Source organism: Arvicanthis niloticus, chromosome 20, assembly GCF_011762505.2.
Source record: "Arvicanthis niloticus isolate mArvNil1 chromosome 20, mArvNil1.pat.X, whole genome shotgun sequence".
Lineage (NCBI taxonomy): Eukaryota > Metazoa > Chordata > Mammalia > Rodentia > Muridae > Arvicanthis > Arvicanthis niloticus.
Genome location: NC_047677.1, coordinates 43,001,095 through 43,028,442, shown reverse-complemented (window position 1 = coordinate 43,028,442; position 27,348 = coordinate 43,001,095). Strand labels below are relative to the sequence as shown.

General features: G+C 51.9%; 1 protein-coding gene across 1 annotated transcript; it reads left to right on the top strand.

The window, feature by feature from the left end:
- On the top strand, positions 1 to 27,277 carry LOC117724398 (pyridoxal kinase). The gene is made up of 11 exons (XM_034524175.2): positions 1 to 252; positions 9,615 to 9,669; positions 11,533 to 11,637; positions 12,909 to 12,992; positions 13,716 to 13,762; positions 15,104 to 15,189; positions 15,930 to 15,975; positions 17,435 to 17,546; positions 18,457 to 18,593; positions 21,214 to 21,280; positions 21,505 to 27,277. Exons 1-11 carry the CDS (start codon positions 166 to 168, stop codon positions 21,615 to 21,617), a joined length of 939 nt encoding a protein of 312 aa, XP_034380066.1. The 5' UTR covers positions 1 to 165; the 3' UTR covers positions 21,618 to 27,277.
- Positions 27,278 to 27,348: the final 71 nt, after the last annotated feature.

Below are 27,348 nucleotides of genomic sequence, written 5' to 3'. Positions count from 1 at the left end.
TCGCGGGTTAGCAGCCGGCCTGTTGAGGTCAGAGGAGGCGGGCAGCGCGACCAAACCCAGCGCCTGCGCGTACTTAAAGCACTCGGAGCAGAGATCGAGCGAGCGGCCTGAGCAGCCCCAGCCCGTGACACCGTCTGGACCACGCGCCACTACAAGCTTCCCAGCATGGAGAGCGAATGCCGGGTGCTCTCCATCCAGAGCCATGTTGTCCGCGGCTACGTGGGCAACAGAGCGGCCATGTTCCCTCTGCAGGTATGCGCTCCACTCCTTATGTAACCCGGTCGGGCTTCTCGCTTGCGAGTCTGCGGGTTCGCTGGGTGGCCTTCTTCGACTAATGACCTTGGCCCCATACATCCAGCCTTGGATCCCCATCGCGCGCTGGGCGCGCTGTGGACAGATCCTGGCGCACGCATGCCGGGGGCGTGGAGTACCCTGGGGAGCTTACAGTGGGGTGGTGCAGGTGGCACGAAGCCCCCTGCCGGGCTGTGGCGCACAAGGTAGCCCCTGAGGGTCCCTGTTGCTTCCGGCTGCCTGGCCAACGGTGGGCGGGGGGGGGGTTTCCCCCGAGGCGTTGAAATGCAGAGCTGTGAGAATCCTTCCCTGCGGGAGCGCGAAGAGCCTCTTGGTAGACGTATTGGTTAGTGGTTTCTCGCTCTCTGTTGAAATCTATATTGTGCCCCTACCCATTCTGTGAACTTGGATCAAGGAGGAGGCTGGGCCACGCTTGGGTCCGAAACACTCTTTGGGTGGTCTGTCATCCGCTGAGATGGGGCTTGAACCGCCCTGCGCCTACCGCACGCTTGCTTCTGTTCCTAAGAGACAGCACAGTTTGCTGAGTTTGGCTTTGGAAACAACCTGTTAGAAGGGCTGTAGCCTTGTCGTCTTCCCAGAGCCTCTCTCCTGTGAGGTGTGTAACGGATGAGGCTGTCTCTGATCATTTCTAGCAGGTAGTGAGTGCTTCCTGCTTGTGACCGGTTGGTTGCCCTTGGAGGGAACCCGGGTGCAGTGGGCATTAGTTAGAATGGGGGCCAGAGGCAATGTCAGGCTGACGGGCGATTCCTTGCCTGGCTGGTTCAGCAGGAAGGTTGGGCTGGCCTGGGCATCCAGGTGGTGGCCTCCTGCAATGTACCTTTTTGTCTGGTTACTTAGCAAGGTGGCAGGTCCCCGCTCCCCGTTCCACTCCTGTCCAGCCACTATAGTGACTCTTGGGAGATATTAGGGTGGAACAGCTGGCTACCATGGACATGCAGGAAGGATCTGGAAGGAAGACAGGTGGCCAGAATGGCATCTAAGGACAATGGAGGGCTGTCCTGAATCTGTCATGCTTGCCAGAAAAAAATAGAGCAAATGATTGTTATTGTACTACATAGGAGATCAACGTCTGTAGGCAAGGGCTGTTGCTGAGTGTTTGAGCCCCTATTGGTTGATAAGCAGAGGTTCACCCACACTGTCTAGTGTACCCATTCTTGTTGTACCCAGAATGCACCACTCTGGTGCTTCATGCTTTTTCCTTGTTATATATATGTTATGTGTATGAGTACATTGTAGTTGTCTTCAAACACCAGAAGAGGGCATCAGATCCCATTACAGAGGGTTGTGAGCCACCATGTGGTTGCTGGGAATTGAACTCAGGACCTCTGGAAGAGTAGTCAGTGCTCTTAACTGCTGAGCCATCTCTCTAGCCCGTGCTTCATGCTTTTAACCATTGCTCTCTGAGCTTCAGTCTCTTCACCTTGGGCAGAGGTGTGCAGGCCTGTGAGGCCCTGTATCTGGCATTGCTTGCCTCTTCTTCCACTTGCTGGTTCTCTTCCTCCACCTAGCACACTGTGCCTGGGTCCCCTGGCCTCTGTCCTCTAGACTACACCAAGGACTCAGTGTCCTTATTTAGGTTGAATTTATGGGGTTCCAAATACAAATGAAGGGAGCTCTTCTTAGCTTTCACCTCTAGAGGTGGTGCTTAAGGACCTGGGACTCCATACTGGTCCATGTGGGACTCTGCTACTCACCACACCTGCAGGGCCCTGGATAGGGAGGGGGAAACAGAAATGGAGAAGGACACTCTAATATAAAAAGCCTCAGGGAGCACAATGGGGCTGGCGCTGGCAGAGGCTGTGGTAGCCTGGGGCCAGCACTGTCCAGTCTTTGAGCGGCTGTTTCAAGAGGAACACCCCCCAAGTCCGGAGCTGTGCTCACTGGAGGCAGGGTGTGTATATTCTTACTGGACAACCTGGAGTGGGGAATCTCATTCACATTACTGAATATTGGAGGCAGAGCTAGAGAGGGAGAAGGTAGTCTTGGGCTGGGTCCCTGAACTTTGTCCCACTGCTAATCCTGGAAGGCCTCCTGGCAGAGGAGGCCGACTTGAGACTGACCCAGGTGCCCACTGGTCACACCATCAGGTGGCTGTCTATTCACACCAGAGGACTAGCTGGGGATGTTTCTGGACCTCCCCTGCAGACCCGTACCAAGCTCTAGATTAACTGGTACTGGGACTTCCAGAGTCCCTCTTGCTGGGCCTGCCTTATGCCTGTGGCTGGGGAGGACTCTCTAGCTTCTGCCATGTGTCACAGACTCACACACCTGGACCATCAGCCCTGGCTCCCCAGTGCTCCCTGCAGAGTCTCCTGGGCTCACCCTTCCAGTCTCCCACAGGCACCTGGGAAAAACAGACCCCCAAGGAGGCAGCAGAACCTTGCCCTGTTTTCATTTCTGCTTCTTGGCCCCAGGCCAGGCTATAGTGGCCAAGGGTGTCATGTGACCAGAGCCACAGGAGGTGGCTACCAGGTGGAATAATTCAAGATTTGCAGAGCAGGGAGAGGGTAAAGGGACAGTGGGGACAGGCTCCTGGTCTCCTGCCCTAACCCCTTCTCACTCAGCTCTGCCTCAGGGGAGTGCCTGGGAAGAGGGGATTTCCTGCTGGTGTGGCTCTAGCCTGTAGGGTGGGCAGGGAAGACAAGGGTGAAATCCAGTGTCTCTTGTTGCCTCCTCCCATCTGCTGGGCACCACCTTGTCTTGCTTCCTAGTTGTCTGTAGTTCTGAGGACTGAGCCCAGGGCCCTGGGAGTGTTAACTAACACTGAGCCTCTGCCCTTAGTCCTCTCTTCCCTCCCTTTTAAAACAATGTCTCCTCTTGTATGCCTGGCTGACCAAAGGTGTGGGGATTAATGATGTGTGCCACCATGCTTGGCTTCCTTGTTAAATGTTACTGGGGACAGAGCCCAGGGCATTTCTTACATAAATACATCCCCCTGTCCCCAGGTATACCTTCTATCCACTTCCTCCTGCAAGAGGCAAGCTTCAATAGCTTAAGGGTGTGTGAGCATGTGTGAGCATGTCCTCACATGTGTGAGCATGCACAGGAATGCACATGCATGTGCTGTGGGCTTCCTGAGTCCTGCGTGTATCTGCTGAGCCTTCCTGGCACATTGATTTCCCATCATGTCTCTCTCTCTCTCTCTCTCTCTCTCTCTCTCTCTCTCTCTCTCTCTCTCTCTTTCTCTCTTGATTTGTGTGTATGAGTGCTTTGCCTGAATGTTTATCTGTCATGAGCTTGCACAGTACCTGAGGAAGTGGGGAGCCTCCATGTGGATGCCAGGAGGTCCTTTGCAAGAATAACAAGTGCTCTTAACCACTGAGCCAACTCTCCAGCACATCCCACCCCTTTTATATGTATGTGTGGTTCGTGTTTCTATTCCATCTGCCTTCAGAGATGACTGTACCCTGCCTTCAGAGCAATCTGAAAATGGCCAAGTTTTAAGGTCTAGAGAAAGGCTGCAGATTTGATGTCTAGATGTCCCTTTGTAAAGGAAAGGAAGTGGCAGGGACTCAGGTCCCCAAGCTCTGCATATGGCTGTGGTCTTCTGAGCCATGTGGCTGTGACAGAGGAGTCATCTGGAGATGCCTCTCCTGCCCTGGCTTACCCTGTCTCCAGGAAAAGCAGTCTCTTGCATAGCTTAACTGAGGACAGCCCTGAGGCTTGGCCCACCCAGTGGCTGTGAGGTCCCATGGGTGAGAGCCAACCTATCCCCACTCACTCTGGGACATGAAGGGAGTTCATTCTGGGGACAGTGCAGGACGCCCTATGGTAGAGTGACCCTAGACCAGAGCAGGGGCAGAGCTCTGAGGCAGTGGCCTCTAGGGTGAACTAAGGCCACATTTTGCAACTCATATGGGGTCAGGATTGCTGTTTTGGCAGTCAGTCCTCTGGAAGCTCAGCCACTCCCAGCTGTCTGAGCCAGATGTGAGAACTGGCCAGCTGGAAGACGAGGTAATGGGATATCTCCTGTCCCTCTTGCTTCTCGGTGACCATCCAGAATGTATATTTGGGTTATCCAGTCTCAGAGTGACCTGGCAGGCTCACACACTGACAAGGTCGGCCTAAGGCTATAGCAGTGAGCTCAGCACAGCCCACTGCCCTTAGGGCTTCTTCACTGTGCAAACCCAACACAGGCAGACCCCAGCAGCTACACATGGTCCCTGGCTATGCCTGCCTAGCACTGTAATCCTGGCAGCCAGTGCTGTGAGCCAGGTTGGGGTGGATGCAGGACCTGGAGTGAGCTGGGTAGGAAGGGAGATGCTGTGTGTGATACTAGCTGTCTGGAAGCAGTTCAGCACGGACAGCAGAGGGCGTGGCTTGCCTGAGTCGGGAGGCTGATCAGTGAGCAGTGGTGGGAGGCAGGAAGGGATGTGTGACTTTTGACTGTTAGAATGCTCAGGGTGACAGCAGTCACAAGATGCTTGCCCAGCCTGCTTGCTGATTCCCATCTGTGAGAGGCTTAAGCATCAGCCTGGGACTGGTTGTCCAGGGCTGGAAACACCTGTGAGGCTCAGCCCGCCCCCCTCCTCTCTGTCCTGTGTGTGAGTAAGAACCACACTGGAATATTCTGGAGCTCACCCTGCTCCTGCTGTGCTGAGCAGCTCCGCCTCCCTTGGGAGAGATTAGCTGAGCTGTTCCTCTAAGTGAGCCACGTCTGTGTGCGAGGCTTCAGGCTGCCTGTGCCTCTTTGCTGGAGGCTTGGTGATGCAGCAGTGGGGGCGGGCAAGGGGCTCCTGGATGTGCATCACCCGCCCACTGTAGCCACCCCAGCACTGGACACGTCACTGCTGGAGTGGAAGGGCGTGGCCTGAGGGTTGCAAGAGGGCTAGGGGGAGGAGCCTGGTCTGGGAGTGGTGGGCAACAGGAAGCAGGAAAGGCAAAGCTTCCCTTGTGTTTTGACTTTCACTTTCCTGGGTGCTTTTTGCACTCCTCCGGACGTTGATGGCCCTGACAGAGGGAGAGAGGAAGTATAACAGGCTATGGTGGGATGCTTTATCTCCGGGGACAGTTTGAAGCTTCTCCACAGAGTAATGCAGTCCAGTTTGCTCAGACTCATCCATAGGCAGGTCTGGAAGTCCTGCCTCCTGCTGGACACTCAGAGGCACACCCAAGCAGCACCTCAACCAGATGTGGTTCTCAGCACAGCTGCCTCTCAGTGCCAGTGTGTCTCCCACTGCTTACGTGGTCAGCCAGACCCCTACATATGCTAGAGTTGGGTCTCCACTGGCCCTTTTTCTAGTGTACCTCTTGGCTGAGACAGTCATGTCTTCTCTAGTGGATGTGAGTTTGCCGTTGGAGGCTCATGAATGGGATCTGAATCCATGAGGGTGTGAAAGAAGCTAGAGTCCCCTAAATCCCATCAGGTTTTGAAGTATTGAGGCAAAGGCAGACAGATCTCTGAGTTTTGGGCCAGCCTGGGCTACAAAGAGAAATCCTATCTCAAAACAACTAACCACAATATATGTATATGATATGATATACAGTTGATTAGAATATATATCATCTATTAGGATATAGGATATATATTATATATATCATCTATTAGGATATAGGATATATATTATATATATCATATATTAGGATATAGGATATATATATTATATATATATATATATTAGAATGTATATATATATAATGTATATATATACATTCTAATCAATTGTGATGTACCAGGCTGCTTTGACTGCTTCTACGGAAGAGTCAACCAGTGGGCCAGTGGACAGAGACACCCTGACTTCCACCCTTCGGTCCTCCGCTGTCCTGTTGGAAGTACTCAGCCAAGAGCCACTACTTTGGGAAGTGAGCTCTGGAGTCACAGCCATAGCCTCCCAGAAGATGGACTTGCTCAGAGAGGAAGAGTCCCTGCCTGAAGCCAGGCCCCTGCCTGTCCTTGCCTTCTCAGCTGAGGATGGCTGAGCCTTGCGTATGCACACTGGGAGGTGGATTCTGGAAATGTTGAAATGAGATACTGATTAGTACACCACTTTTGACAGTCATATTTGAAATGAAAATGCTCCCATGGTTGCTCAGCCATCATTTGGAAGCAGAAAATAACCAGTTCTTTCTCAGATTCCTGCGCCTGCTCCAAAGGATTAATTATCAACACATGCAGAAGCAGCGGGGCAGGAGATAGCTTGGCAGGGGTTTCCAGGACGTGTGTCATCGCCGCTTCCAGCCTGGCCCATCACAGTTAATTAGAATTTTAAGGGATTTGAGACACTGGAAGTTATATTGGTGCACAGAAGTCTGGAATAGATAGGCGAGCGAATCTGCAAAGTGCCATTTTTACATTTCTGGATTAAAACCACTGCTAATTTCTGTCACGTTGCTCTAGTGGTAATGCTGGCTTAAGTCAAGGATGAGTTTCTGGATGGAAACCATAAGCACTTGAGCTTAGTGGCTTAGCGCAAAGCAAACACCACCACTCTGTGGCCTGTTGCCAGCACCCAGAACCCCACCCCTTTCCCCTCCAGGGCAGTCATTCTCCTGGTGCTGCCCAGGGTTTGTCTCTTACAAACTCGCTCTCTCTCCTGGGCTCTCATTCTTTGTACCCCATTTTGCTGTCCCATACGCTGTCTTCCCTTTTCAGGGGCCATTCTGCAGGTGAGCCAGGCCACTTCCTATGTACTGCGTTTGTTGTTATTGTGTTTCCTTTTTGGACATTGGTGTTTTGCTTGCATGTCCATGTTGGAGTGTCAGATCTTAGAGTTGTGGATAGTTGTGAGCTACATGCCATGTACGTGCTGGGATTTAAATGGGTCCTCTGGAGGAGCAGTCAGTGCCCTTAAACACTGAGCCATCTCTCCAGCCCCTGGTCTGGTTTTAGTTTTTTTTTTTAATGTGTTTTCTTCCTCTTTCTGGCCCTTCTATTGGTGGCATCTCCATTATGGGGTCTTGTTTAAATATAGGGGTGCTCTGTATGTACACTTACTTGCCAGAAGAGGGCATCAGACCCCATTGTAGTTGGTTGTGAGCCACTATGTGGATGATGGGAATTGAACTCAGGACCTCTGGAAGAGCTGCCAGTGTTCTTAACCACTGAACCATCTCACCAACCCCAGGTCTGGGGTTTTAAAGGCATGCTATGAAGGGAGCTGGTTTTTTTTTTTTTTCTGCCACTCCATGGTCACTGCCGTCTCTCCCCTCTGCTCAATGGTCAGATTCACAGGGCTCCTTTGTTTGGGTGTCCTGGAGTTCTGGGGGGGGGGTTGTCCTCAGCTCTCTGTTTACAATGGATTCTGGCAAAGGTCTTCTGAGGCTTTCATACTCTTGACCTCTGTCCCTCTAGACTCTGGGTCCTGTCTGTACACTGGGCCAGTTCCTCCTCATCCTGGGCCCCTGGCTTCCACACCCTGGCAGACCCTCTTTCTGGCCCTTCTTTCTATTGGTGGTATCTGCATTATGGGGTGTGTTTCCTTGGGGTCTTGTTCAGTGGTCCTGGCCTGGCATTTTTTCGTGAGGCTTGCCTTGGGGGATGGGCGCCCAGACTAAGGGGAACTCTGTTTCTAGGGATGGCCACCTCATGAATGGGGAATGGTATATCTGGGGGACTGAGAGAGAAAGGGAGGTCGTCTGGGGAGCAGACCACCCCAAAGCTGCTAAGTGTGAGGAGACAGAACTGGAAGGGGCAACAGGAGGAAACCGGCTCTGCGTCATTCGGGGCATGCTTGAAAGTGGCTTCTGGTTTGTCTGGGCCATCTAGACAGCATATTTTGCCCCTTTCACTTCTGTCTGTCTCTATTTGTGTTGGTTCCCATGTGCATGAGGAGGACCCAGAGATCAATGCTGAGTACAACTCTCCAGCTCTTTGTAAAAGGATTGGTTTACTTACTGGTGTCTGAGTGTGTGGCCATGTCTGTGAGTGCACACTCACTCACCTGTGTGTGCTGCCAGACTCTAGAAGAGTCAGGGTCTCCCTGAACCTGGGACACACGTTTTCTCAGACAGGCTGGAAGCCAGCAAACCCCAGCAACCCTGGCTCAATCCCCCAAGAAGGTGGATCTGGTTACAAATGTGTACAGGACACCCGGCTTACAATGGGTGCTGGAATCTAAACTCTGGTCTCCGAGCATCCCTAACTGCTGAACCCTCTTCACAATCCCCTCCCTTTTTTTTTTTTTTTTTTTTTTTTTGAGATAGGGTCCATATAACTAGCCTGAAGTTCACCAGTTAGGCTAGGCTGGCTGGCAACAGAGCCCCAGGAATCCTTCCCAGCAACTGGAATTGTGGGCCAACACTGCCACACTAGGCTTGTTTGTTTTGTGTTTTACAAGACAGGGTTTCTCTGTGTAGCCCTGGCTATCCCAGAACTCTCTTGGTAGACCAGGCTGGCCTCGAACTCAGAGGTCTGCCTTCCTCTGCCTCCCAGAGGTTGGGATTAAGGGCATGTATGTGGCACCATGGACCACAAACTAGGACTTCTTAATGTGTGTTGAGGGGATTGAATCAGGTCCCCTTGCTCACATAAAAGCCCTTGATTGACTGTACAAATGCACCAGCCTGGACTCTTATTTTAAAATAAAAAGCTTTTACATTCAGTGATGACTTCAGGTAGACTCTGAGGTCCACAACTTCAACTTGGTTTAGTGAGCAGCTGGGTGCTGAGGATGAAGAGCTGACCACACGGGGACTCAGCCTCTGCCCACAGTGTCTCAGGAGGCCCACGTGTCCCTTCTGGAAGACTGCCATAAGCCTTATGAGAGGCCATTCAGAGCAGCAAGCTGCTCAATGAGGTTGTTCTTGGGGACTTCAGCCCTGACGTGAGACGCTCTTTCTCTGGTTGACAAGGAAGGAGGAAGAGTTTGCTAGCTCTTGGAGTTTGTGGTGTGGTGAGACTGCTTAAGTTGACCTGCCCAGCTGGGTCTGGCTCTCATACCATCAGGGGTGAGTTGGAGACTAACATGGCTTTGTTTCCTAATCTGGACAAACAGATGCTTGTGGAGGGGAGGGGACACAGGGAGGTTCTTTGACCACCAGTGAGCCCCCTGGGGTGCTCCATGAATCCTTCAGTGCACCCAAGCAAGGGGGAGGGGCTGTCTCCGCCCTGGCCTTTCGGGCAATTTTCCTGAGTTACTGAACAAAGGAGACCCAAGTTCAGGCATGTGTGGCCCTGAAATGCAAACATCTGGTAGGCTTGGGCAGGTTCCTACCCTGTGGCCCTCCTGCCTGGGGGTCTCTACCCCCTGGCTGGTCTCCTTGTTACCCTCTTCAAGTTGGGACTCTAGTCATGGAGGGGACCTGTGCTCTGGGTTTTAGGGGGTCACAAAGGACACTGTCACACTCTTCTTCTTGTCCTGCAGGTTTTGGGATTTGAGGTTGATGCCGTGAACTCTGTGCAGTTTTCAAACCACACAGGTAGGACTTCAAGGTGGTCACCATGGCAGACCTGAACATGGCCTGTAACCTGGCCCTGGGGGGGGGGGAAGTTGCTACTCTTTGAGGAGGGTGGGGGTTGGGGGATGGGTCCCAGAAGGACCACTCTGTGCAGGGCATACCCTCACACCATGCTGATTTGCATGCCCACTGTTCTGGAGCTGGCAGATGGGAAACCTCTCTTTGCCTCAGCTTCCTCCTGTGCTAACCTGGCAGTCATGGCACCTGCTGTGGCAGGGAAGCTGAACAGGTAAGTCTCAGCGTGTGCCACTGTGTCCTGCTGTAGTCAGCTGGTGACCTGCATGCTTGTGTGCTTTTCCACTGCAAAACCTTGTGCATGGGAGAGCCCCATGTGGGTCTAGACTCAGCACCAGCACCAGGGGAAGTGTGTGTGTGTGTGTGTGTGTGTGTGTGTGTGTGTGTGTGTGTTCTGGGAACCCAAAGACAGCACTGCTTATTGCTAAAGGGAACTGTACTCAGAAGCCACTTGAATTGTTTGGTACAAGTATGAGCTCCCCACAGCCCTGACCTGTGGCCTCTGGAGTCCATGGTGAGTGTAGCTCTCCTGTTCTCTGTGCTGGCAAGAGAACAAAGCCACTCTGGTGTTTAATAGTGCCTGTCCTGACATTGTTCTGAGCACAAAGGGGACTTTGGGAGCTCAAAGTGTCCCAGAGCAGCCCAGCTGGATGTAAAGTCTCAGAGGATTTAGCACACTTCTGAGTGTAATGGGTTTTAGACAGGGAGGGAAGATGGGAGCCTCAGGAGCTGAGAGTGGGCCTCCATGGTCGCTGGCTGCTCAGTACTGGTGCCTGTGCCTTTGAAGTCCCAGATGGCCCAGGGCCTCCAGTGAACTGTGTGGCCCCCATGGGCTCTTACTGCTGCTTTGAGCACTGTTATGTGTGTTTAAATGAGATGGCTTGGATGTTGAGCAGTGGGGGTGAATTTAGTTCTAAGTGCATGCTGTGTGGGATCACCATCATTCTGGGTGGGATCACTGCCATGACATGAGGGATCATGGTCATGCTGTGCTCCAGTTGGTGCTCCATGGGCACTGGAAACACCTGGGTACCTTAGAGGGGCTGTGTGTGTACCCGGAAGGCCGGAGATGCTTTGGTGATATTCAGGGTATCAGTGGTTGGCCCCACATGGCATCTATATTTCTGTAGAGTGGGTGCCCAGGTGTTCTCCATCTCAAGAAGGGTCCTAGAGACCTGGGGTCCTGGGCCACATCAAGCAGAAGGGCAGGTTGTATATCTTGGCCAGACCCGTTTCTTCTTGTTCATGCTTGTCTCTTGGTAGATTTGACCCATGACATGTTTTGGCAGGGATTTAATTTGTGGGAGAGAGAGAAAGAGTGGGAGGGGACAGGGTGAGCCCTTACCTGCCAGGGGTGTCAGGTGACTGTGACCCAGCAGCTTACCTTTGGCTAGAAACACATTAAGAGGAGACTGGGAACCAAACTGGGCTCATGGGTAGGGACCGTGTGGGCTGCCCTGAGATGTGTTGAATAGAGAAATAACGAATTGTGTGCCCATGACTTCCTATCCCTGTCCCATCTCCTGGGACACTGGGTCTCTACTGTCCCGGACTGATTTGATAGGAACCAGGCTTGGGAGGGTACAGACCAGTGTTCAGCCCCCACAGTGTAGAATCAGCGTTGGTTTGGCTGTTAGGATCCTACTGAGGCACTGGGCCCAGAGTATCCAGTCTGAGGTCAAGGCCACCCCTTAGAAGACCAGCTCACTGGGTCTCCTCAAGGAGGGGATCTGGCTGTCATCAGCTGAGATGGCCACCAGAGAAGCCTGGGCTCCCCTCATCCACACTTAGCGTGTTTTCTTCCTGCAGGCTATGCCCATTGGAAGGGGCAGGTGCTGAAATCCCAGGAACTGCATGATCTGTATGAAGGCCTCAAGGTGAACGGTGTCAACAAGTATGACTACGTGCTCACTGGTGAGCGTCCTGAAGGTCCTGGGGCAGGGTTCCCATCCTGCTGGTGACAGGGATAGGCCCAGATTCCCCTTGCTGGGCTCTTCCCGGGTTCCTGCCTTCCTTCTGGAAGGTAATAGTGTACCCTAGGCACTAACACACCTTAGCAGCATCCTCTTTCATTCCTGCCTCTTTCTTGGGTTGTCTTGGCACCAGCGCCTTCATGAGCTGTTAGCAGTTCTTCATCTCCCCCTTCCCACACTCCACCCCAGTTTGAGGGTGAAATAATGCTACCCAGAAGTCATCTGTTATGTTTCTGGTTGTATTTATTTTACAACCTATTAATCTATTATGCTGTGTGTTTATGTACACACGTGTGCATGTGTATGTCAGTTGTATGACAGTTGCACACATGGTGCCACAACATGGGTGTGGAGGTCTCTCCACCATGTTGGTTGCAGGGATTGATTTTGGATTTTAGATTTCACAGCAGGCATCCCCACTGGGTCAGTCTTAGCTTTCTGTAAATCGTTATCTGCCCTGTTTTGTCTGGATACTGTGGCACACACCTAAAATCCCAGCACTCTGAGTTAGTCTATGGCAGCAGCCTGGTCTACACAGTGAGTTCTAGATGAGGCAGAGCTTCGGAGTGAGACCCTGCCTCCGATAATTTATATTTAGCTGTGTATTTTTAATGTATGGAGATGTTTTGTGCACACTGGAAGATGGCATTGGATCTGGTGGGTCTACAGTTGTAGACAGCTGGGATCTGTCGTGTAGATCCTGGGAACTGAACTTAGGACTTGTGGCAGAACAGCTCTTGACCACAGAGCCAACTCACCAACCTCACAATAAAAACGTTTAGAGAGACACGGGAGCTAGGGAGATGGCTCAGTGGTTAAGAGCACTTACCACTCTTGAAGAGGACCCAGGGTCAGTTCCCAGCCCCAGGAGTTCTGACACCATCTCCTTACTTCTGAGGGCACATGCCCACACGTGGTGTATAGACATACAGTCAGGCACACACACACATATAAAATAAACATTTTTTGGAAGCCCATTACTTGACAGTTATCTATCCTCCCATCCATCGATGCACCTCGCATACTTCTGGGATCCTCCTGTCTTCCCCTGCACGGGTACAGACCTGGGAACATACTGTATCACCTAGATGCAGCATCTGGCCTGTCCCTATGCAGATGCATGCTTCATGTGATGGTATTCATGACAGGAGATGGTCTGGTGTCACTGTGCCCTGTTTTGAGTGGATAAATTTGCATTCTTTTCCTCCAAAGGTTACACGAGAGACACATCCTTCCTGGCCATGGTAGTGGACATTGTGCAGGAGCTGAAGCAACAGAACTCTCGACTCGTGTATGGTTAGTGGACCCCGTTACGCTGCTCCTAGTGGAGAGGGGAACAGTCTGCCTCCTATCTTTGGGCCACCCCTCTTCCTGCTTACCTCTTATTTGACTCATGAGACCTCTAGGGAGAAGCCTGTGGGCTAGCCATCAGGAGGATTGTTTTTCAGGAAGTGTGTCAGGGTGACACTACCTATTGTTTCACATGGAAGGTATGAGAAGGGAGGGGATAATTATGGATGAAGGCCTTGGGGTGCCGTTTCACATGGAAGGTATGAGAAGGGAGGGGATAATTATGGATGAAGGCCTTGGGGTGCCCAAGAGTCAAGAGATCTAATTTTTTTTTTTTGAGACAGGGTTTCTCTATGTAGCCCTGGCTGTCTCCCAACTCACTCTGTAGAACAGGCTGGCCTTGAACTCAGAAATCTGCCTGCCTCTGCCTCCCAAGTGCTGGGACTAAAGGCTCTAATCTTAAAGGTTGAGGTTGGGTTGATAGCCCAGGCAGGGTAAACTGTTGTGGTGGGTGGTGACAAGGTGGGGACATCATATCTAGTTTGTCTGCATAGCATGGGGGTATTATCCAGGCTACCAGATGGGCATGCCTGTATTCTCAGTTACATGGGAGGCTGAGGCAGGAAGACTATGGGTCTAGGGCTATCCTGGAGGGTCTAGGGCTATCCTGGATTACACCCTGAGACCCTGAGCCATAGCAGCTGCTGACCAGATGTTCTGTCCCTGCAGTGTGTGACCCTGTGATGGGAGACAAGTGGAACGGGGAAGGCTCCATGGTGAGTAGTGGACTCACACCGCTGTTTATCTGTGGTCTGTCATCTGTCACCAAGTGAGGGTCCCCTTCCTGGGTAAACCAGTGTGGTAGGAGTGTACCATCTGTGCCTGCATAGGCTACCCATGTGTCCCACGGCAGCCATAGGCGGTCTGTCAGCAGTGGGCAAGCTGTTTAGTAAGCTTCCATGTGTGGACACTGAAGCGAATGTCCTACAAGTTTCTCCTGTTGTGGGTGGTTTTCTCTGAAAGCTTGATTGAAGGCTCTAGCAGGGAGGGGGGGTTAGCCTTTTACCCTTGACTGTAGGACAGTACTCCTCTGTCCAGAGGAGGCATCATGGGGCCCAAACTCAGGGCCTCTCACATACTAGCCACATACTCTGCCACTGAGATGTGCACCAGCCACCAAACACAATTATCTAAGAACTTAATGGAAAGTTCAGACCAGAGGCTAGGGGTTGTGTTGGGTGGGTGGCTCAATCTATTGAGTTTGGGCCAGTCTGCAGGCGTCCATCTGGGTCGGACCCTGGGCCTCCAGGTTAAGTGGAAAGGCAGAGATTGGAACCCTGGACCACACACCAGCGCTGCAAAGCATCATGGGAGCAGTTATTTCCAAATCATGTAGGACTTGGGTGTCAGGAACCAGACAGTGGGCATCTGTAATCCTAGCTACTTGGGGGCTGGGGCAGGATTGAGGCCAGCCTGAATCCAAATTTTTAAAAAAGGAACTTGGAGGTAGAGACAATGCTTGCACGACAAGCAGAGGGCCCTGGGTCCATCTTCAGCATAAAGATGTGATCTTATCAGGACTTGGAAAGGAAACAGGATTGCTGTGAGTTCTAGGCCAGCCTGGGCTACAGAGTAAGAACCCAAATGGGGCTTGGGTGGGGAAGAGGTACTGTTTTGTGGAATTTTTCACTAATAACTTAAATCAACAATGAGATGACCAGGAGTGGGTTGGGTCACAGGCATGTCTTCCATGGGGATGAGACACCCCAGAACTCAGGCTACCAGAGCTAGGTGGGCCCTGGTCCCAGCTGGCAGAGCCTGAGGGCCTGTTGTTGCCTAAGTCATTCTGTGCTGTCCTGGGTTTAGCTCCCTGTCTCCCTTCCTCCCTTCTTGGTTCTGGTGAGCTGAGGCCCTCCCCTTTTGCCCCAGGCCCTTCTCTTCCTTGGTGACACCCTTCTCTGTCCCTGTCACCCCGGACTCGGGCCTGCGGGTCCTGAGTTGTGTATTTCCTCATGGTGGCAATGTCAGGTGTCCCCTCGGGATTTGGGCTTTGCGATTGTCCCGCTGGTCTCCTTCCATGTGAGTGAGCCTCCTCCTTTGTCTCCTGTGCTCTCCAGTATGTGCCCCAGGACCTGCTTCCCGTGTACAGGGACAAAGTGGTTCCGGTGGCAGACATCATCACTCCCAACCAGTTTGAGGCTGAGTAAGTAACCACATGGCCAGAAGGACCAGATGCCCGGGAGCCCTGCATATGTCACATGTGCCCTGGCAACCCCACATCTGCCCCTCATGCCCCTAGGTGGCCCTTAGAAAGCCTGGCCTGCACTAGACTGATCATGTCACCCTTGCCTGTAAACCTGGACCCTGACCCTGCACTGGGTCCACTGCCTGTCGGGAATGGCATGCACTCTTTCCCTCTCATTCTTGGTCCATGATCTGTTGGCCCAGAGTTGCTCCCTGCTGGTGAGATGCTCCAAGGAGGGAAAGAGGAGGTCATCCATGTCCAGCTGAGGGCTGATGTGGCTGGGATTCTCAGGTGGAGCTGCGGGCCCCAGGTCTCTCAGAGCTCAGCACACATGACCCTGATTTGCTAAAGAGCCAGCTTCCAAAAACACAAAACCAAAAACCTGCAGGCCAAGGCAGGCAGGTGGGGAGTGCTGGTCATTCTGACCCTCGGATATTGGTTACCTGCAGGAGCTGTGTGGGTTGTAGGTACTGTTCCTAACTACAGTCCTCTATAGGGTTCAACACAGTCTGGAATCTTACCATGTATACAATTTTCCTATCACATACTTTAACCTTGACATTCCCAGCTCTTACCTTCAGGGCTCACCTGGTTCTCATGGCCAGTAGGTACTGTGATGGCTCCCTGTGGGGATGTAGGTCAGGCTTCAGCATGGCTGTACTGTAGAGTCTGGCTCACCCCTCCCGTCTGGGTTCCAGGTTGCTGAGTGGCAGAAAGATCCACAGCCAGGAAGAAGCATTCGAGGTAAGGAGAGCTTCGCACACAGCCCTACTCACGGGAAGGAGACAGACCCTGTCTTCAGGAAGGGATGAGCATCTGAGGGATACTGACCTCTGACCCCGGGTGTGATAAAAACAACTTGTCACTGACTGATACCTCTGTCAGCTCTACTCTCAGTCCACCATATGTCTGCGACCTGCCGCTGCCATAGCAGAGTACTCTTACAGCTCTGGGGTCTGAAAGTCCAACCTGCAGGGGCAGGCAGGGTATACCCCCTCTGTGGCCCCAGAGGTCCTGCCTTTCACCTCCAGCTTCTTCTGCTGTGTGATATTGACTCATGGCCTCAGCTGCCTAGTGACTCAGCCTACTGTCACCATGCTTTATAGGACAGAAGTCATCCTTCTAAGATTCTGACTCTGCTGCCCACTCAGCTGTGGCCTCAGCTTACACTTTTTTCACAAATCATCCCAGAGCAATCACTGTGTGTGTGTGTGTGTGTGTGTGTGTGTAGTGAGTGTCTGCTGTTTGCCAGGGACTGTGTGAGCTCCAAACATAATCTCATTAATTGAGCTGCACAGCCCACAGTGTGCCAGCCACCTGAGTCACCATCATGTTCCAACACTGTTCTGGTTACCTTCAGTCCACACCATCCTACCCAGAAACAAGCAGCTGCCAGGAAAGAGCCACCCAGGAACGTGTGGTGACAGCTCCTCACTTGGCCTGGGAGCTACCTATCTGGGACTTACCTATCTGTAGCTTAAGTGTGAGTGTTTTCCTGTATGTGTGTGTACCATGTGTGTCTTGTATCCTCAGAGGCAGAAGAGGGTATCAGATCCCTTGGCACTAGAGTTAAGGACAGTTGTGAGCCACCATGTTGGTGTTAGTAACTAACCCTGAGGCCTCTGCAAGGCAGGTAGTGCTCTTAAGTGCTGCTCCATCTCTCCAACCCCATGATGGGTAGCTTCAGTGTGAGCAGCTCCACACACCAGTGTGGCCACTCTGTCAACTCTGTGTCCTTAGACACTACAGTTTGTAAGGTATAGAAGTTTGTGGTCTTCTGTGAGTGGGAGGTGCCTAAGTTCACACTGCATCTGTCAGGTTTAAACCAGTTTTAGCCAGGTGTCCTAGCTCACAGTACTTAAAAGAAAGGTGCAGTGAAATCTCTTTGAGTTTAGGACCAGCCTGGTCTACATACCAAGTTCATGCTGGGACTCTGGTGCGTTCCCCAAGCTTCCTCATTCTCCACTCTTGACTCTCAGTGGTATGGCTGAAGGTGGCTGTGGCCTGGCTTGGCTTTGTGTCTGCAACGTTCCAGGTTCTCTGGAAGCCCATCAAGCATTCTGGGCATGCCTGGCTGCTCAGTCTCTACTTGTAGAGAGGACAGTGGCCTACCAGGGCCTGTCTTCCTGTCTCTTGGGAAGCTTGACCATCAGGAAGAGCCACGGTGTGTGGATGTGCTGACACTCTCCTTTGCTGCCCGCAGGTGATGGACTTGCTGCACTGTATGGGTCCTGACACTGTGGTCATCACCAGCTCTGACCTGCCCTCCCCACAGGGCAACGACTACCTGATCGCGCTGGGCAGCCAGAGGATGAGTAAGTGCCTGTCCCATCTGCTCTTGTGCTCCTGGGCCCATTGGTCTATGTAGCTCATGGCATTCAGGCGTCAGAGGATGCTTGGGGCTCAGTAGAGAGAAGCTCATGCTTGGTCAGCAAGGGGCGGGGGGGGGGAGTTCCTTTTGCCCCTCAGGAGAGTCAGGCAGACCAAAGACAGGCTCAAGATAGGCCTCTGTGGAGCCAGATGGGGCTGGATGGGGTACTGGGGACATGACAGACTCTCCCACCCCTCAGTCACTGGATGCTCAGGTATCCATGCAGTGCTTGAATTAGCAAGTTCTCATGTCTCCTGAGCTACCATCCTGTGGCCTATTCCAGAGGCCAGCTGTGTCTGGCTTCTGCAGCCCAAGTGGTCAGAGGGTGAAGATATCTGTTGGGCTGTGGTGATTGCTTATACAAGCAGCACCTGAGTGAATTGTTTGAACAGTGTTACAATGCACAGAGCTGAGCCACAGGCTGACAGGATCCCCAAGTTCACACCCATTGCTCCAGTGAGCATTCTGGATGCAGAAGGGTGTAGGGATGTGTGTCTGAATGTTACTGCATTGCACACATGCGTGAACACACACACTAGTGCATTCAGGCAGTCCCTGGCACACTGAGTGTGTACCACTGTGCTGGTGTCATCTTCTAGGGACCAGTGTTTCACTCCCCTTGGGACAGTGGAGGCAGTGGGGGTTGGTAATGACAGTCCTGTCACATGGAGTCCCAGAGCTACTGAAAGATGCCACACCACCTGTATGTGACCTTCTGAAGGATGGGCAGTGCTGACCTTCCTGTTACCTCAGAGAAGTGGGGACAAGTGGGCTGACAGGTTCTTACTGTAGGGGTGACCCTTGTCTGGCTGAGAAGTCTCAGACTCAGTGACCTGGCTTATGTCCTTCCCCAGGGAAGCCAGATGGCTCCACGGTGACCCAGCGTATCAGGCTGGAGATGCACAAGGTGGACGCTGTCTTTGTGGGCACCGGGGACCTCTTCGCCGCCATGCTTCTGGCGTGGACACACAAGCACCCAGACAATCTCAAGGTCAGTTGTACCTGTTGCTCCTCCCCACAATTCCCTCTGCTCTCCTGGTGTGGAGATAGTGTACTGTACTTCAGACAGATGAGCAGGTTAGTGGGGCCTGGGCCTGAAGTGTCTGTGGGAGGGTACCGCTGACCATGGGCCCAGAAGCCACCCTGTCAGTCTCTTGCCATGCATCCCATTTTTGGGAAGTGATGTCATGGAACCTCAGGGGCTTGGATTATAAAGTTGGAATACAGGGAGCTCAGGGTGTAGGTCCAGTGCATGCCTTCAACCTGGGTTTTTACCCTCAGAGTGTAAAAAGTAATTAAAAGACAGAAACCACCGTTCACTTCCTGGGTCCATGGAGCCTTTCAGGTACCTCCTTGTTGACTTCTCTAGCTTGTCTTTGCTACTTTGTGGGGGTCTTCTTTATTGTACTCTTTATCCCCCTGGTTTTACCCTCTAACATTGGAGAGGAGAGAATGGATTGAGGTTAGAGAGAGATCTTGAAATCTAATTTCTTTTTTCTTTTCTGAGCACAACCACTAACAAGCCATAAAGAATCCTTGTGATCCACTAATCACGAATTTGCCTCTTGGGTCCCTAGCATTTTCATACCTTCTGAAAAGTTCCCAGAATTCGAAATGGCATACAATCACAGAAACCATCTGCAGCTGGCAAAAGCATGTCTCTGCTAGAGCTTGGGGCAAATCATAATCACCTGCTGCAGACCATCTGAAGCAACCCATATTCCATATCTGGGATTAAACTGAAAACATATTCTTATAGTCTCTCTCTCTCTCTCTCTCTCTCTCTCTCTCTCTCTCTCTCTCTCTCTCTCTCTCTGTGTGTGTGTGTGTGTGTGTGTGTAAGAACCCATATTTCCAGTATCCACACCACAAAATTTCCAATGTGTAGTCCAGTCTGGATTGTTTCATGCAATGTATATAGCCAGTGCCACACTCACTTAACAGTGACGTGGGGGAAAAGGGTAGTGAGCTGAAAATCCACACTGAGGTAGTCCTTTCCCCCCTCAATCCTGTCCTGGAATTGGGTCTTTAAATGGTTGTCTGTATGACCATCTCTTGTGTGGTCATACCACACATTCTTGTGTGAAGGTAAGACAAAGTTAGTGCCAGGGGTCCACCCCAGCCATATCAATCCCAGGTGGGACCGAGCTGTTTTGCGGGGATCATGCTGGTGCTTTTCTTGTATGGTATGCAGTTCAGTGTGCACCTCAGAAGGGCAGAGGCGTTTCCTTAAGGCTGTGTCCTTCCATCTGAGATCTCCTGGCCTGTGAGCAGAAATGCTGCAGGATGTGACCAAGCAGCAGGTCCCTTCCCTTCCTCCACAGCAGCTCAAAGCAAGTATGTCCCCCTCCAGTGCTGTTGAAGGCAGAGTCACAAGGGCTGGGCTCATGGCTCAGTGGAGCAGTTACCATGCACACACAAAGCCTGGGTTCCATCCGAGCATAGCAAATACAAAAAGCATGCAAAGTTGGAACAGTCCCTACACTGACACTGGACTGTCCAAGCACTGCAGATGGCTACCCACAGCCTTGATGTCCCTCACTGTGAAGGACATGGTTGCATAGCTGGGTGAGGGCTGCCCTTCCGTTAGACTGGGAGGGGGAAGAGAGGATCAGCAGTCTCCTAGAGGAGGCAGTTAGATGTGAGGACCTGAAGTGAGTTCCCTGGTCTGTCCCAACACCCTCCTACCCAGGTCTGACCACAGCTCTGACTCCTTGTCTTTATGATGGAGAGGGAGACAGGCTCTCAAGTGTGGAGTCCTTTGAAAACCCCGAATTTAAGCCTAGCATGCTCACTCCCTTTTCCCTGTAGTGGCTCTCTGCCTCCTGCCTCCCTCAGGGCAAGCCAGACTTGCCCTGTTTAATTGGCAGCAGTCGGGGTTCCTTTGTACAGAGCAGCAGAAGTTTGGCAGCTCTCATCCAGAGAAGCCTCACTGTGGGGCTCTAAAGTCCAACCCTGGCTCTTCCAATCCCTGTCAGGGAACTCGAGTGTCTGGGTATTAGCAGAGTCCCCCCAGGCCTCAGGCCATGAGCGCAGGGTGGGCCAGAGCTCTTTCCTTTTTACAGTCTAAAACTAATTAATCCCAGGAATTGTAGTTAAGCGCCTGCTGTGTGCCAGGTGTGCCCAAAATTGACAAGTCCCAAGATCAACGATGACCCATCCAATGATGCATCTCAGTCCACAGGGAAGTAGTTAATTAGCATACAGTACCTGCCTGGCTCTCTCTCCACTGCTGTAACAAAATACCTGAGATTCTTTATAAAGAGGAAAGGTCTCAGAAATGTCTGCCCCATATGAGCTTGCCTTGTTGCTTTGAGACCTGTAGCTATGCATCATGGTGGGATCCAGGAAGCAAAGACCTCCCATCAGGCCCCACCTCCAGAAGCTGTCATCCCTCCAATAGCACCCCAGGTAGAGGGCCTAGCCTCTAGCATGTGTTATGGGGACCCTCCAGGTACAGCCTGATGCAGAAGCATCTGAGTGGGGGCTATCCTGCAGTCAGGCCAGTAAGAGCCCAGTGGTGTCCAGTGTGGGTGTGAGGGACAGTGAGGCCAGCTCCCTGGCAACTGAGATGCTCAGCAGGTAGGCCACAGCCTCTGTCCTCTCCACAGGTGGCCTGTGAGAAAACAGTGTCTGCCATGCAGCACGTCCTGCAGAGGACCATCCGGTGTGCAAAAGGTACCTGCCAGTGCTCTGCCTTCCTTGGGGGTAGTCCCTGCCTAGAGGTGGGCAAGAGGGAGGGGGAGCTCTGCCTCCCAGCCTCTGCCTCCTGCTGCCTGTTAGAAGTGAGGCAGCAGGGGGCAGTGTGGAGCCCTTCCTGAAGCAGGAACTCAGAACTGTGGGAAGAGGAAGGATGGCTCAGGTTCCATGCAACCTGCTCTGATCTTCCCTGTGTTCTGCAGCTGAAGCAGGAGAAGGACAGAAGCCCAGCCCGGCTCAGCTGGAGCTGAGGATGGTCCAGAGCAAAAAGGACATCGAGGACCCCGAGATCGTCGTGCAGGCCACGGTGCTGTGAGGGTCATGCACGCTCGCCCTGACACGCAGCGAGCTGAGGTGTCTGTCTCCATCCCTGTGAAAAGCTGTAACGTCTGCCTTAGAGCCGTGACTGAAACTTGACATTGTGTTCCTTCCTGAGGGTCGGGTCTCAGCCAGTCTCTATCGTGAAAATGTGCCATTGTGCTATTTTTTTTTAAAAAATGACAAAGCCGTTGTAGAAATATGTGATTCAGACCCATGGCCCCTTCCCCAAAGGCTCTGGGCCTCTGACTGCCTCCTGTTGCCTCATAGGTATGTGGAAGGTAGGTGGGGGAGGCCTGCCTGCTGCCTCTGGATCTTTCTTTCTGTTGGCCACTAGCTGCCATTGTCCCATGTGTCTACACAACCCCTGATTGTGTATAGACTCTGCTCCCTGTGTCTTTAAAACCGGGTTAGGTCTTAACCGTTGGCATCTGAAGAATCCGCCAAATATCTTCATTGCCATTTTCGTCCTTCCCTTGTTCCTGCATTAGAGTTTCTGTGTGTCTCTGCTGCTCTTTGGGTGACATCTCGAATGTCAGATATATGCAGCTGTTGGACTGTGTGGAAAGGTTTCCTATTCTCATGGCTGGGTAGGCTCACAAGCATGTGGTCACTGACAGGAACCTTGTAAGGAAGCAGAACATTCCAGAGCATCTGCAGCCACCTGGGCCTCTGCAGGTTCTCCTGTCACTTGGGAGCAAATTCTAGGAAACTGACCAACATGGTGTTGGGCTGCTGAGCGCAGGGCAGCTTGGGAGTTCAGGGAAGTTGTCCACACTGGGCTTGTGTGAGTGCTCACCCAGGCCTGCAGGGCTGTCTGCTGGCCGTGGACCTGCCACATGCTGCTGGACTGGACATTGCTGCACAGGGGTTTGGACAGACAGGGAAGGAGAGGCAGAGATGCCTCCTGCCCCCTGGTGGCATACTTAAGTACTGGTTTCTCTCCTCCTCCACCCCCTTTTCTGTATTCTGTGCCCACTTTATTTTGAGGAGCAAGAGGCCCTTACGTGAAGCCAGTTAGCTGTCTGCCTTCTTGGAAGGTCTCTACAGATCATATTGGCATTGTGCATGCAGGGGTGTCCCTTACACCCCAGCTGGAGACTGTGATATGTCCCTTTGCCTATACTGCTCAAGGGTGAATTTCCTGGCTCTGCTTCCCAGAGCTTAAGGTCCCTAGTCATGTCTGTGAGTTTGGGCTTTTCACTCACGATCTCTCTACCCACACCCATCTCCCTGCTCCTCAATCCTTGAGATGTGTATCCTCTGAGAACCCTAAGGAGAACTGGGAGGCTGAAAGAGGTGGAGAATAGATCCTGCCTCCCTCTCTCCCAGAAGCATAGTGCCTCCATGGACCTCTGAGTGCCACAGCCTGTCACCCCATTAAAATTCCCCAGATAGGAGAGATGCTGGCCCATGTCACCTGAACCAGCCCATAGTCGGAGGTGCCTGTTAAGCTATTTACAACTTTGAAGGAAGCAGAAAACTGGTCTCTCTCTCTCTCTCTCTCTCTCTCTCTCTCTCTCTCTCTCTGTCTCTCTCTCTCTCTCTCTCTGTCTCTCTCTCTCTCTCTCTCTCTCTGTTTCTTTCTCTCACTGACACACACGCGCACAATGTAACTTTAAATGTTATTTTGACCATCAGTACCCCAGGCCAACATTAGCTAGCTCTCTGCTTGCCATGTGTCCAAGCCTGGTCCCAATGTTGCACCCCTGACCCCACAAAAAAGGAAAGCAAAGGCAGCAGGTTAAAGGTGAGAATGAGCCTCGGTTCCCCCAGGCTTAGGACAGAACAAGCCCACCACTGCCTCACAGAGAGCAGAGAACCCCTTGCCGGCAACTAGGGAAAACGTCCTTTTCTCTTCCAGTGTTGAGACTGACCTGAGAGAGGTGGCCCAGCTGGCAAAGTACTTGCTAAGCAAACACGAGGACACAAGTTCGATCCCCACCACCCAAGTGTGGCTGTGCAGGGAAGTAGGGAGGTGGAGACAGAGCATCCCCGGGGCTCACCTGACAGCCAGTGTGTTCATATGGGTGATCTCAGGTTGGATGCAGAGACCCAGTCTCAAAACAGAAAGTGGAGAGCAATTTAAAAAAAGACCCCACATGTTGAGCACAGGCTTCACACACAAGAAAGGGATAATGGCAGGCATGGGGCTGAGGACAGCCTGTGTGGGAGAGATGAGGAAGTACCCTCTGGCAGAGTAGAACTGCGTGTGGCCATTTTATATGTCTGAAGAACCACAACAGGAAGTCTTAGCCCAGAGCTGATGGGGGTGGGGAGGACACTTTCTTGCTAACAGCTGGCTGACTTCTGTGTGTCCCCCTCCTCCCATCCCTCTTCTGAGAACTTCCTCTAACCCTGGACTTTGGTGTCATCTCACTTGTCCTATCTGTTAGCTTTGAGCTAACAGGACAGGCACAGAGGCTGTGTCCAAGGCATGTGACTAAGAGGAACCCATTAGTGCTTTGAGCTCGGGCACTGGCCCTGGGCAGAAGGCTTTCCAAAGAACTGTCTGCAGCCCTGCCAGCCTGCAAGCAGAGGCCCTGGCCCCCCAGTATCCAAACCAGGATTGGCTTTTACTTTCACTCTCCAGAGTTCAGTGATGAAATAATGTGTTTGGACATGAAGCCCAGTGTTGCCTGCTTCCTGTTGGGGATTTGATTCTGTCTTAGAACTTCTCCTTCAACCTCCTGGCAGACTAAGAAGGAATTCCCAAGTATGATTCTTCTTACATCTCTGCCTGCTCCTGTTAGATAATCCTCGGCCTCTGTCTACTTTTGCAGTATGTTAATGGTTGTGAAAATGTCCTTTTCTTTAACTGTGAGAACCCACTTCTTAAAAGCTGCTCAATTTTTCAGTGGGAAAAATCACTTATCTTCACTGTGCTGAAGTGGATATTTGAAAGGAGGTGTTATGGGCCCCACAGGCTGCCTTCCCTGTAGGTTGTCACCACCACCAGCTGAGACCAGCACAGGCTGTCTCCTGTCCTTGTTGAGGATGGCAGGGCCCCTGGAAGGAGCCAGGTTGGCCAGAGCAGCGCTGAGGTCTTTTCTGTGTTGCTGGGCATCTCCTAGATAGAGAGTAACCAGCTCCCATTGCTTCAGGCCTTGCCCTGTCTGTAAAGTGAAGGAAAAAGTAGTGAATATATTTTGTCTCCTAGCTCCTGGCTTTCTTGCTGCTCTTTGGGGAATCACTTAACTTGGGGGGTATGTGTCTGCATTTACATAGTTCTTAGGTGCCCAGTGACCCCAGGCTGGGCCTACCTGCTTGTACTGAATTCCATGAGCCTTTCTTCTGGGGCAGGGTATACACTTGGACCAAAAGATGGCACTGGAGTTTTGAGTGGACAGGCATGAACCTAGGCCTTGGTGTGCCCTCCAGAGGGTGCTACAGCCCAGTGCCCTCTTTTATTGCTGCTAACTGGGGTGCCTCTATTCCAGTCATTCATGCAGCTACCTGCACTGAGAGGGTCCTGAAAATTGTTATCCATGTGAAGGATGGATGTTGACCACAGGACCCACCAGTGAGTGCTAAGAAAGGGTGTCCCTGCCCCCAAGGGGCAGTTCTGTGTGAGGTTACAACAAATCTGTAGGCTCTGTATGGACACCATTGAGCTAGGAAGACATGAACCTGGTCCACCAGGTCTGAATGAATGACACTCCCCGACCCCCTGAATGATGGAGACATGCCCTGGGGTGGAGGTGCAGCTGGACATGCATGTGTCAGACCTGTTGCATTTTCACACATTCTGTGACAGCTGCATATGGTTGGCCAGTTCCAGTCCTGTTTCTGCCTCCAGTTGCACTCTCAGCGTTCACCAACAGGGGGCGCAGTGGAGCCAGAGCAGTGTCAGAAGCCCAGGCATCTTGGTACCAGCTGATTAAACAGCAGTCATCCTATCAGGAGATTTGGTTGGTGGTTTTTTTTGTTTTTGTTTTTGTTTTTTTCCTTCTTGTGTAAATCTTTGTTAGGCCTCAGACTTGGCATTGTGCAACACCTCACAATAACTGGCAGCTCAATGTGTCCCCAGTCCTGCCTGGGACATCCCCAGAAGCCATTACTTGGTCAGCATGGCCAGAATTGACGGTTTTGCACTGTGTGCATTTTGCACTGTGTGTTTCCTTGTTGACTGAATTATTCTTGTTGCAGACATTTTACATGCAATGATTAATATAATGTTTTATATGTCATTTTCCCATTCCTGCACCCTAGAGGGTTTATTTGCTTAAAACTAGAATCTAATGAGTAAATTTAAATTTAAAATTTAACAGTATATAGAACTTGTATTCATGGATTTTTTTTTTTTTTTTTTGCCTGATATGATGGTGTGCACCTGCAGTCTGGTACCATAGAGGCTGAAGCTGAATAACAACTTTAAAAATCAGTCTATGCTATGTAGTAAGACTCTTTTAAGCACATACAAGACTATAGCTAAATTGTTTTTCTTGTCTTTTAAAATTCCTAGTGGAATAAACAGTTTTAAGATTCCCCACTATTGAGCCAGGCAGAGAATGTCCCCAGAGAAGGAGTCTTCATCTCCCACGTATTGCCTTCCCTGCCTGTGGCTGGGCTCTGCCTGTGCCAGCATCTCCTCACTCCTTCCCCTGGCTCACTGTCAGGCAGGTTCTGGTCTTTGTGCAATAGGATACACATTCCAGGTGGAAAGGTCTCCCTGTTGCCATGGGAACCCCACCCTGTCCCTGTCAGCTCTTGAATAGCCAGCTAGAGCTGCCTCTGTCCTGAAGCTACAGATGGGTGGAAACAGGAGAGAGCCTTCCATGGCTGGAAGCTTCCAGAAGGCCTTGGGTATAACCTTGGCCATACCTCACTGTCCATCCTATAGGCCAGCAGGCCCCATGAAGGCAGGCTGAGGTGTTGGGTAAAACCATGTCTGCACCTCACTGCCTGCCTTACAGGGCTAGGCAGTCCCCCAGACAGGCAAGTAGAGCTGCCTTCAACCATAGTGTGACCTGGGCTGGTGCTCTGGAAGCCTCTGAGCTACACTGTCACTGCGGACCGGGTTCACGCCTGACATGAGGAGGGTGACAGGACACAGTAGAGGACGACGCAGAGGCCTAGGACATCCTTCTCCCTCATACGCCACAGAGCAGGACGGCCAAAGCAGCGTCTACTCAAAGCTCGGGCCTGAGCGATTGCCATGAGACAGCCAGGACCATTTTCTGGAGGATGATGGTGCGTGTGTGTGTGATGTCAGTGTTTTGTGAATGGAGATGAACTCTTCATGAACAGAGCTCTTGAAGGATGAGACACGGGCGATATCACGGATGTTCTTAGCTTCATAGTTGCCCGATCCTGATGCAGAGGGATTTCGCCCATGTGTTGCAAACCTGGACCAATTGGAGGATGGGCTGCACCTGTGGGGCTGGCCCGACCCTACTAGTCCTTCCCAGAGACCACACTGCTGTGGAGGCCCCTGGCCTTTAGAGCAAAGCACAGTTGTCCCCACAGTCCCTGCTGCGCAGGAGAGGCATGCTCTGGGCCCAGGTGGTCTCCAGCCCCAGTCCCCCAGCCCTGTGTACTGTCCCCTTGTCCCCTATCAACGTGTTTGTGAGCACCTCTCAGCACTGTGTAGCTGTGTCTGTTTTGTGCTGGTCTGTTGTCTTCTCTGACTGTCCACAAATAAATATTTTCATTGCAGTTGTGTTAGTGTGGTGATTCCCTCCCCCCCGCCCCCCAAGTGCTCCTTGTGGTTACTGCTCAAGATTAGT